General features: G+C 42.6%; 1 protein-coding gene across 10 annotated transcripts in view; it reads left to right on the plus strand.

Annotated features, from left to right (window-relative positions):
• Positions 1-12,114, plus strand: part of PNPLA7 (patatin like phospholipase domain containing 7) — a 387,559-nt gene that overhangs the window by 338,559 nt on the left and 36,886 nt on the right. For all 10 annotated transcript variants that reach the window (XM_030535369.1, XM_030535370.1, XM_030535368.1 and 7 more), the window contains 2 exons: positions 6,853-6,969; positions 11,532-11,680. In XM_030535369.1, coding sequence (XP_030391229.1) covers positions 6,853-6,969; positions 11,532-11,680 — 266 coding nt within the window. The remainder of the gene's footprint in view (positions 1-6,852; positions 6,970-11,531; positions 11,681-12,114) is intronic.

Genomic DNA, 12,114 nt, shown 5'->3' on the forward strand with positions numbered 1-12,114 from the left:
GTTCTCTCATTCATCATTCCTTTGCAGTCTCCTCTTCTAGGGGATCATAAACGGGCTCTTCAAGTGCCAAAAATCTCTTATTCATTGAGATGTAATGAGTTACCACTTGGCATTAATGATCTTATGGTCAAACTTTGTTCAGCACCAGCGGCCTTATCTTGGTGGAGTAGTTTGTGAAGAGGCCTTTAATAATATAGAGCAGCCTATCTCTGAAATACCAGTTATGAAGACACCTTGTAAAATCAATAGGCAGCCACTTCTCAGTGCTGGCTCCTGCTGGCACACCTTTCTGCTTTCCTCCTACCATACCCATGTGTCTGTTTTGTTAATTCAGCTACATCCTGCACGGCATTTGAGAACACAGATTCCTTTTTCCAGGAATAAGTTTTAAAATAAAAGCCCCCAAACACATTCACCTCAAGCATTAGTCAGTCTTCAGTATTCTATTGGCGAGATCCCAAAAGCCAAGCTTTTCCCTATCTAGAAATCCCAAGTAAACCTATAACCAGTAGTAGTGAAGAGCAAATGTCCTACCAGCATTGACCTCTGATAGACAAAAGAAACACTGTTACAAATCCATACCCTGCTCAGATGAACCATTAATGAAAGATTCTAGAGGCAAAATTCTCGACACCCAGTTTGACCAGCAAGATTTGAAGTCCGATGTGGAAAGGGCTAACTGTTGAGGACAGAGCTTGTGGACGGAACATTGCAACTCCAATTTAACAATATAATGAAACTTTACCCCTTGGTGTGAGAGTGACATTTGTACTTGGCTTATTTGAAAATGCAATTTGCAGCAAACCTGAATAGGGAAAAAATTATAAGGGGTTAAAATAACTAAATAGGAGCTTTAAAGCAGTACATTTTGTAGGAAGCAGATCCAATCAATTCCTGCCTGATTAAATCTCTCTGCTTCTAACCAGTCATAATTGCCTTTATTGCAGTACTATTAACAGAAATAATTGGAACCATTCAGGGAAGATTTGAGGGTATGTCTACAGTGCAGTGTGTGCCCACATTCTGGCTCACCCACAGGCAGGCACGTGTTAGCTAAGCTTCCACACAAGAAGTTGCACATGCCCCATACCCACGTCTGTTGCAGTTACACGTTTAGTGCTAGGATTCTGGGCATGTATCTCAGCGTTCTTAGCATCTTACCAACTGGAACTGCTCTAGGAATTAGTTTGTGGTGTATTGTGGGAGAACTTGTCTGCTCTTCCTGGCTCCCCATGCAGAAGTGGTTTTAGCCTGCCATGTTTAGCTGAGACACTTCTGGCTCTGCACATTACTCACACGTAAGGCATGGATCCAGTGGATGAGCTGCTCCAGCTTGCAGGTGAATCATTTATCCAGCAGGGCAGACATTCAGCAACACTGGATGTCATTTGGGGAGCATTTTCTGAAATGCAGAAGGTGGCTGGACTTAGAGGGTCATTCACAGCAGACTAGACAGACCTGATGAATGCTGTAATTATTGAGGATTCAACGTATGTAGATTGGTGCTTTTGATGCAAAAGAACTGGCACAGTGTGGTGGGGACACATAGTCATGCAGACCTGGGATGACCAACAGTGGCTCCAGAACTTCTGAATGACAAAGCAGACCTTCATGGAGCTGTGCAAGGATCTTGCTCCAATTCTTCAGTGTCAAACCACTTGATTGAGGTTGGCCATACCAGTCCAGAAGTGGGTTGCAACTGCCTCCTGGAAGCTGGCTACCCCAGACTGCTATAGGTCATTGATAACCAGTTTGGTGTTGGCAAGTCCGCTGTTGGGGTTGTGTAAATGGAGGTTTGTGAGGTGATTCTCACTGTGGTTTACCTAACAGGTGGTAGGCATAAGAAATGTGCCTGAAATAGTAACTGGCTTTCCCAATTGAAAATGGGGTTTCCCAATTGCACTGGGGCCACTGATGGCAGACGTGTGCCCATAGTTTGCCTGCCAGAAGAACCAAGTGAATATATCAAATGCTAAGGGTTCTATTCCCAGGTTCTACAAGAGGCAGATTCTTGGACACCACTGGGGAAAGAGGAGAAATGTCCAGGGTGCTAAGACGATCTGGCCTTTACCTGCTGGGTGGAGCAGGGACTTTATTCCCTCCTAATGACATAATTCTCAATGGTGTGTCTGTGCCCACTGTCATTTTTGCGGGTCCCAACTTCCCATTCCTGCCATTGCTCGTGAAACCATCCTCTGATATCAGAAGGCCTGGCAAGAGATGGTGCAGTTACAGATGGTGGTGGAGTGCTCATTTGGCAGGCTGAAGACAAGGTGACGCGGCATATAAAACTGTATGATAACATGGCTAGTGCCTTCTGTTTTATTGTGGCCTGCTGCACTCTGCACAACACCTGTGAGGATAAAAGCGAGTATTTTCACATAGAGTGGTCTTTAAGAAATTTCTGGTTTGCAGGCTAGGTATAGGTAATCAGAAAGTAGACCTGGAATCACTGGGGCTGAGTCCAGACAGGAAAAGGAAGCAAGAGATGCCTTGTTTTCCCACATCCTTGGAAAGGAGGGGGATGTGGATGAGGAGATGTGATGCTGTGATGGAGGCCTGTAATTTGTGTTGGAGAAAGGTCTCTTACCTCTATTGTGGTGCCATGGGGTTCGAAGGGGAACTATCCGCAGCAGCTGCCGTTGTCTCTGCAGGCGTTGCCATCCCAGACGAGTCCCCAAGTTGTCGGAGAAAAACAGAGTTCTCACTGTCATGTTGGGTGCAACAAGTCAGATACTTTATTATCTCTAGCAATTGCATGGTGGGAGAGAACTAAACGTGTCTCTCGCTAGGTAAACAATCACAGCAGCATTTATACCTTTTGTGACAAAGTTCCTCCTCTACCTTGGTGGGTCCTGCGCTTGCTGACAGATTTGCTCACCTCAGTGATCTTCCCCACAGTCTGGATCAACTCCTCCTGTGTCTGATCAGGAGTTAGGAGGTTTGGGGGGAACCCGGGCCCGCCCTCTACTTCAGGTTCTAGCCCAGGGCCCTGTGGATTGCCACTGTTTATAATGCCTCTTGTAACAGCTGCATGACAGCTACAACTCCCTGGGCTACTTCCCCATGGCCTCCTCCAAACACCTTCTTTATCCTCACCACAGGACCTTCCTCCTGGTGTCTGATAACGCTTGTACTCCTTAGTCCTCCAGCAGCACAGCTCCTTGTGCCTCCTGCTCCCAGCTCCTCACACACACTTCCTCTCCTCTGGCTCCTCCCCGCCTGACTGGAGTGAGCTCCTTTTTAAACCCAGGTGCCCTGATTAGCCTGCCTTGATTGGCTGCAGGTGTTCTAATCAGCCTGTCTGTCTTAATTGGTTCTAGCAGGTTCCAGATTACTCTAGTGCAGCCCCTGCTCTGGTCACTCAGGGAACAGAAAACTACTCATCCAGTGAGCAGTATATTTGCCCTCTACCAGACTCCTGTACCACACTGGTCTGGGTCTGTCACACTTTGTTACATACAATAATGGGCAACAGCTGCATTTTGTTTATACATAGGTTATCCTGATAGCTTATTTTTCTCACCTCTATTTAGTCTACATGCCATACTCATCTAACACAAGGTCACAACAGCTTCTCACACAGTTCTTTCCCACTTGCCTCACACAATCCTTGCTTCTACAAATCTTATGTTATTGGGGTTACAGCTAGCCTGAATCATGCTCACAGAGGGGACTGTTTGCATTGAAATCCTTGTCCATTCTTTCTCTACTTCCACACTTGTAAACAATTTTTATTGTTATACTCTTATCAATAGGGATCCTAGAAATCCATTTGACACAGAAAACCATGGAATTTACATTTTTTACAGAGAATCTTTAGTTTTTACATTTTGTGAAAAAATAAAAACATATATTAACTATTAACTACATTTTACTGAAAATACCAGTGTCACTTATTCAGTGTGCGCAACCTCCCCCTTGTGGTTGATTTTTGAATGCTTTTTAAATTTACATAGCTAAACATATTCCAGTACGCCTCCAGCATATAGAGGTTACCCAATGGTGTATAGGTGTTCATGTTTTAGTGCATCTCAAATTTGACTTCAGCCTCCCAGACTAACTCAGACAGTGAGTAATGTTAATATAAGAGTAATTTTCGCTTCATTTTTGTGCATTAAAAAAACAATTTTCTGAAAATACAGAATACAGACAGAAGTATTTGGTATATATAAGAAATACAAATTGCAATTCTATTTATTTTATTTTATTATAATGATTGAAGGCTCTAGTAATCTTTGAACTTGCTTTAAAATTGTAAATATATCAATAAAACATTGTGTTCAAATGATACCTATATATATTGTGGCCAAGGAAACAAAAGTTCAGCATTTCATTTTAATTGTGGAAAAACTGAGATTTTTATGTTTTTTTTTAATGGAGGGTTTTTTTTTTTATCACAAATAAATAATATCCCTACTTATCTCAGCCATAGAATCTTTCCATTTTGTTCTCTGGCTTGGGGCCTTTTCTCTGCTTCTCTGCAGAGAGGTATGGGGGAAGGGAATCTCCTTCCTCTTCGCTGTTGTTGCTAGGTGTGACTGTCCCAGCCATTGGGATTGCCTCCAGTCACATGTGCAGACTTTATTGAGTTTATTAATGTCTCTGGTCTCCAATCAGGTTTCTGTGTGAGTCAAACACCTTTTGCCTCCCCTTTACACTCAATGCATAACAGTGCAAAGCCCAGGGGAAACTGAGGCATGCAGAGGAATAAAAAATATATTATCAAAATTTCCACATTCATCACACTCTACTAATGGACAGTCCTATCCACCAGAGTCCTGGCTGGGAGGCTCGGTCCATCTGAGGTGGAAGTACTTGCCAAGGCAGTGAAAGAGCATTTTTTTGGTCATGGTTAAAAAAGGAAATAGTCTCTCACTATATGTTCTGCATCAACACTAGGCTACAGTTTTATCACTTTGGAATGCTTTTATTACAACTAATGTTGGCAGTCCACAGACACATTCTGGTTAGAATTAGATGTGCATTTCATTAACCAGGTTTTAAAAATTTGGGGTTGGCTGAGAGAGGGTGAGGTGTGAAGTCCTAGCAAGGGCAGTGTTACCAGTGTTGGTTGTAACATTGTTTCAGGCCAGAAGATACAAATCTTATGGAGGTCCTAGAATGGAAAAGAGAAGCTGTTTCCCAGACCCATGCTGGGATTCCATCCATCTAGGCAAAGGAGATTTTTTGGTATCTGCTGATTGAACAGCATATCAGCAAGTGGAGAGGTGTAGTAAATTCTGGACAGCCATAGCAAGTTTACTCTGTCCAGGTATCTGACTGATAGACTAGAGTTTCTGCTGCAGGAAACATTTTCAAGCATCACCTGCAGGTAGTGAAGGAAAATTCAGGTGAACAACAGGATGCCAAACTAGGAAGCAGAGGATTGCTAGCAGCAGAGTGGATTCTCCCCACTTTCCCGCATCCCATCCCAGGCAGCTTCCTGTGAATAGCCAGAACAAAAAGGACCCGCACTGAGGTCCAAAAGGGTCTTTACCACTTGGTGCAGCCCAAGGGACTTATAAGCCATTGTGTTTGGGACAGTGCTTTACTAGTCAAGGTATAAATCTATATCATTGCATTGATGTGACAGAGTTGTTGTTGAGCAGAATTTGCAAAGATTTGCACTCATGCTCGCAAAGCCTGTACTCTTTTAATTGTTTTGCAAGGAATAATTATACAGGTAGTTTGAAAGAGTCACTACTTGTGTGTTTAAATTTAATTTTCTCTGCTTTGCATTCAGGCTGGATCATGCATGAGATCGCCCCCGGTCAATATTATGTCATGACAGACGGTGGGCTCTGTGCTCAGGGTGGCAAGCAGCCAGTCTAGCTCCTCATAGCAGGGGCATGTAGAGTGTGCATTGCCTATCAAACCTGCCATTTGCATCCTTCACCTTGTAGTAGAGTTGCTTCAGGTGCTTGATGCACTTCCTGCACTGCTCACCAGTCTGGTGGGTGCCTACCTCTGCCAGCCTCTTCAAAATGGCCTCATAGAAGGGGTCATTTCTGGAGCTCCAGCTAGAATAATGATCCCTGATATATCTACACCAGAGGTTAACTAGGACCGTGGTGTGCTCCTCCAGCCAGCTAGCAGAATGTTGGGTGGTGGTCCTCCTTGATGCTATTTGGCAGAGCTGGGCTGAGCTGTTCAGAAAGTAGAGCAGCCTGCATGGAAAATGAAAGGTTAAACCGCAAGCAAGGGTACATGAACCGGCAGATCACTTTGGCATATAGAACATGAGTGGAAAGTGAGTTGCTAGAAGGGCTGGAAACTACCGATACAGGAAGTCCTCGAACTTGTGACACAATTTATTCCTCAGAATTGCATTGTAAGTCGAAACGTTGCTTTAGCAAAAAGGGTGCAAGGGGTGAATCCTAAATCTTTATAGTAATGTCTCTGGTGTCCTGTTAAAAATCTAAACACGGGTAAAACTTGGGGGGAGGGGAGGGAGTCAAATGCGTATCCCATGTGTTCAGCTCCACCGCATGTGGCATTTCCTGGGGATTAATGGCCTTCAGCACAGTTGAGGCTAGTGATTCGTCTCCATCATTTATCCACAGAAGAAACCTTGTTTCATGGTGGTGAAGGCTGTGATACAGGAAAGTGCTTAAGATCATAGTTAAAGTTAAGTGTATGCTTAAGTGCTTTGCTGAGTTGGAGACTGAGTAACCCTTTTCCTAGCCTGCATTATGATTTGGGAGTCATTCGGGTGCTTTAATAACATTCCGCAATCCAACCCTCGGGATATTATCTGTCACAAAATTATATGTAAAGACTGTGAAAGCCACCCCCACCCATTCCTGCCGTACTGGCTTAGTATGGATGTCTTCCCTCTCATTGCTGTAGGTTCCCTTTGGAGGTATGTCCGTGCCAGCATGTCACTGTCTGGGTATATGCCCCCTCTCTGTGATCCAAAGGATGGACATCTCTTGATGGATGGAGGTTATATCAACAATCTTCCAGGTATGTTTGTAGATATTTGTTTGGAATTCACCAAGAAGACAGATTGTAAAACTCCATTTGCACAGGCATATGTCAGTGTGTTTACCTTCCAGAACAACTCCATTCTGATCTCTTGGAGGCTAGCAGAGCTGCATTGTCCTCTGGATACAGGGCCTTTGCTTTGTTGTTATACAGGCTTTTCCAAGACGGCCTCTTGGGATGGAATGTTTCCTTTCAAATAATTTTCCAAAAATATAATGTCAGGCTGATTATTAGAACATATTCCAGTGTGTATTTTTAAAAAAGGGTTGGGGAGGAGCGAAGGAATAAAACTATAAATGTATGGTTGTCTTTTTCCTTGAATCTGTTGGAAGAACAGAGCATAAATATGAACTGATTTCTAAGTATGCAATGATGAAATAACTGCTCTTAGTGTCTAAGATTCAGAGCAATATCATTTTTAACAGGAGAATTCACATACCATTACATTCAATGAAAATCAATCTCAAAATCAACCTATTAAAATGTTTTTCTCATTAGCCAGCTGTACATTTTAACACCAAATGAAGCCAGGAATGTTAAACAGTGTGTGTGTTTTTAGTTGTGTTGTCAAATGTTTATGGAAGAGAGGAGGTCAAGAGTTTTTGTCATAATAGCCAGTGCTTTGAAATTTTGTTTTCATAGCACATTTTCCACAAGCAGTGTGCAAATAATTAGAGAGCAGCCTGAGTAAAAGGCCTGGAATCTGAGCAGCCCAATCTGGGACGGTGGAGGAGGGGGGTGCTTTTAAAAATTCAAACCCAGATCCAAATTTTGCAAAAGGCCCTTATCTCCCTAAAGGGCAGAACTCCAAATGCTCCCACAAATTTGAAAGCTTTATTTGCCGTTTGCAGCTTGGGTCTCGCTCTACAAATATGAATTCCTAATCTAGCAATCTTTCCACCAGTCCCTGCTATTCATCTGTACATTCTAACAGTGCACAGTGTCTGAAGATGATGTTGAGGATTGGCTCAAGAATGGATGGTGGACTGGATTGTGCAGTCACATAGACCTAGTGAGAGTTCGGTTCTGGTTTGAATTAGCCTCTGAACTGGCCCTACAGAGTTGTGACTGTCACAGTGCATAGCTGTTCTGAGAACCTCATTTATAAGAACATAAGAATGGCCAAAGGTCTATCTAGCCCAGTATCCTGTCTTCCGACAGTGTCCAATGGCTGGTGCCCCAGAGGGAATGAACGGAATAGGTAATCATCAAATGATAATCCCGTCACTCATTCCCAGCTTCTGGCAAACAGGCTAGGGACACCATCCCCGCCCATCCTAACTAATAGCCATTGATGGACCTATCCTCCGTGAACTTATCTAGTTCTTTTTTGAACCCCGATAGAGTCTTGGCCTTCACAACATCCTCTGGCAAAAAGTTCCACAGGTTGACTTTTTGTGTGTGAAGAAATACTTCCTTTTGTTTATTTTAAACCTGCTGTCTATTAATTTCACTTGGTGACCCCTAGTTCTTGTGTTATGAGAAGGAGTAAATAACACTTCCTAATATTCGTTCTCCACACCAGTCATGACTTTATACCCCTCTATCATGTCACCTCCAGTCGTCTCTTTTCCAAGCTGAGAAGTCCCAGTTTTATTAATCTATTCTCATACGAAAACTATTCCACACCCCTAATCATTTTTGATGCCCTTTTCTGAACCTTTTCCAATTCCAATATATCTTTTTTTGAAATGGGGCGACTACATCTGCATGCAGTATTCAAGATGTAGGCATACCATGGATTTATATAGAGGCAATATGATATTTTCTGTCTTATTATCTATCCCTTTCTTAATGATTCCCAACATTCTGTTTGCTTTATTGATTGCCACTGCACACTGAGTGGATGTTTTCAGAGAACTATCCACAATGACCCCAGGATGTTTCTTGAGTGGTAACAGCTAATTTAGACCCCGTCATTTTATATGTATAGTTGGGATTTGCTTTCCAGTATGCATCACTTTGCATTTATCAGCATTGAATTTCATCTGCTATTTTATTGCTTAGTCACCCAGTTTTGCGAGATTCCTTTGTAACTCAGTTTGCTTTGGACTTAATTATCTTGAGTAGTTTTGTATCATCTTCAGATTTTGCCACCTCGCTGTTTATCCCTTTTTCCAGATCATCTGTGATCTATATGGTATAGTTGAATAGTATTGGTCCCAGTACAGACCCCTGGGGGACACCAGTGTTTACCTCTCTCCATTGTGAGAACTGACCATTTATTCCTACCTTTTAACCAGTTGCTGATCCATGAGAGGACCTTCCTTTTAATCCCATGACATCTTACTTTGCTTAAGAGTCTTTGGTAAGAGACCTTGTCAAAGGCTTTTTTAAAATCTAAATACACTATATCCACTGGATTCCCCTTGTCCACATACTTGTTGACCCCCTCAAAGAATTATAATAGATTGGTGAGGCATGATTTCCCTTTGCAAAAATGATGATGACTCTTCCCCAACAAATCATGTTTATCTATGTGTCTGACAATTCTGTTCTTTACTATAGTTTCAACCAATTTGCCCAGTGATTACCAGCCTGTAACTCTCACCTCTAAGAGTTTTTTAAAAATTGGTGTCACATTAGCTATCCTCCAGTCATCTGGTACAGAAGTTGATTTAAATGATAGGTTACACACCACAGTTAGCAGTTCTGCAATTTCACATTAGAGTTCCCTTAAAACTCCTGGGTAAATATCATCTGGTCCTGATGACTTATTAAGTTAATCAGTCTGGGACAGTTCCTCAGGTTTGTCACCTAGTTCAGGTTTAGGAATCTCCCTCACATCTTCAGCTGTGAAGACCGATGCAAAGAATTCATTTAGTTTTTCTGCAATGGCCTTAACGTCACAGAGTGCTCCTTTAGCATCTTGATCATCCAGTGGCCCCACTGGTTGTTTAACAGGCTTCCTGCTTCTGAGGTACTTGAAAAAATCTTTGCTATTACTTTTTAGGTCTTTCTAATTATATTTTTATACTTCATTTTGTTCATTTGTCAGAGTTTATGCTCCTTTCTATTTTCCTCACTAGGATTTAACTTCCACTTTTTAAAGGATGCCTTTTTGCCTCTTGGTGCTTCTTTTACTTTCTTGTTTAACCACAGTGGCACTGTGTTGGTCCTCTTGCTATGTTTTTTAATTTGGGATATACATTTAAGTTGAGCCTCTATTATGGTGTCTTTAAAAAGTTTCCATGCAGCTTGCAGGGATTTCACTTTTGGCACTGTAACTTTTAATTTCTGTTTAACTAACTTCCTCTTTTTTGTGTAGTTCCCCTTTCTGAAATTAAATGCTACCTTGTTGGGCTGAGGTGGAGTTTTCCCCACCACAGGGATTTTAGTTTAATTATATTATGGTCCCTATTACCAAGCGGTCCAGCTATATTCACCTCTTGGACCAGATCCTGTGCTCCACTTAGGACTAAATCAAGAATTGCCTCTCCTCTGGTGGGTTCCAGCACTAGCTGCTCCAAGAAAGAGTCGTTTAAGGTGTCAAGAAACTTCCTCTCTGCATCCTGTCCTGAGGTGACATGGGCATAGTTGAAATATGGGCATAGTTGAAATCCCCCATTTTTATTTTTATAGCCTTTCTAATCTCCCTGAGTATTTCACGGTGACTATCACCATCCTGGTCAGGTGGTTAGTAGTATATCCTTACTGCTATATTCTTATTATTCAAGCATGGAATTACTCTCCATAGAGATTCTGGAATTGCTGTCCATAGTTATCCTGGATCTTGAAGTTTTTCTCCTCCCCGCATTTCTCTTTTCTGTGAGTGGCCCAGCACCCCAAGTCCCTCCTTTAGCATCTTCCTAAATTCCTACTCCTTAAACTGTCAGGCTCCTGAATGTCATGGCCAGACCACTCTGTCCCTTCAGGAAGTGGGAAATGCTCCTCCATCCCTTCACCATCACTAATCTGTCTGTTTCTAAATCTAAGCAAAATTTTCCTCCTTACTTTCAAAGCTCTTCATGGGCTGTTATTCTCCCAACCCCTGACCTATACCAGTTTATCTCCCCAGTTGGTCATTCTGCCTTGACCTCTTCTATGTCCTCTTGCATTTGTGTTGCTTCATTCATGTATCAATCAAGGCAGCTATGCAGCCAGTGGTCATGTGGGTGCAAGAAGCTTTGGTGGTGCAATAAGATTGCCTGTGGTGGACCAAAACTGAATATACAGCCAGGCCACCTTAAGGACCTAGCCAGAGATTAATCTGGGTGGTGCTTCATCTGTAAAGAAAATTATTAGAATAAATAGGGATTATAAAGAGAGAGTCATACCCAGGTACCATGCATCACTATGAAGAGTATAATTAGTACAGTATTATTCTGAGGTAAGTAATTCTCCTTGCAAAACATTCATGAATGTCTGTGCTGGAAGCTATATGAAAAGGAATCCTGTTGGTCTGTCCCATGCTGTGCTTGTGTGGTCTGTTGTGATCCTTGGAAATACATTTTCCTGCTCCCAGTGGCCAGCTCTAGAAAGGTAAGTGCTGTAGAAGAGAGGAGTGATGGGTAATGATGATGTGGCTTTGTTCCCAACAGCGGATGTTGCAAGGTCCATGGGGGCAAAAGTGGTGATAGCAATTGATGTGGGCAGCCGGGATGAAACGGACCTCACTAACTATGGCGACGCTCTGTCTGGCTGGTGGCTGCTGTGGAAGAGATGGAATCCCCTAGTTGAAAAAGTGAAGGTACCATAAGCTTATGTTAAAATCACAGTGATTTTCAGTAAACAGAAGGGAACTGTCCCACTGTATCTTAGAAACAAGACTGGGAATCGATTGCTCTGTCACCTGCATCTTGGGTTGCGGGACATTTGGGTTGTGGGAAAGCTAGGCAAGGTCCCATCATAAAATAAAATACAATGTTGTGGGAGAATTCAGTTGTCTGATTCTGAGGAGAAGCTAGAAGTGGCACTCACACAGCCGAATACCAATCATTTGTTCCTCTAAGGAGTCCAACTCCAGCTCTCCATGCAAGAGTGAATTCCTCTGGGGGCTGAGTGGGGGACTATGGCATTGCAATATTATTATTATTCGTTATTTGTATTATTGAGGCACCTAGGAACCCTGAAAATGGACCAGGACCTCATTGTGCTAGGTGCTGTACAAGCACAGATACCTCT

This window comes from Gopherus evgoodei, chromosome 16 (genome assembly GCF_007399415.2).
Source record: "Gopherus evgoodei ecotype Sinaloan lineage chromosome 16, rGopEvg1_v1.p, whole genome shotgun sequence".
In the NCBI taxonomy this organism is placed as follows: Eukaryota; Metazoa; Chordata; order Testudines; family Testudinidae; genus Gopherus; species Gopherus evgoodei.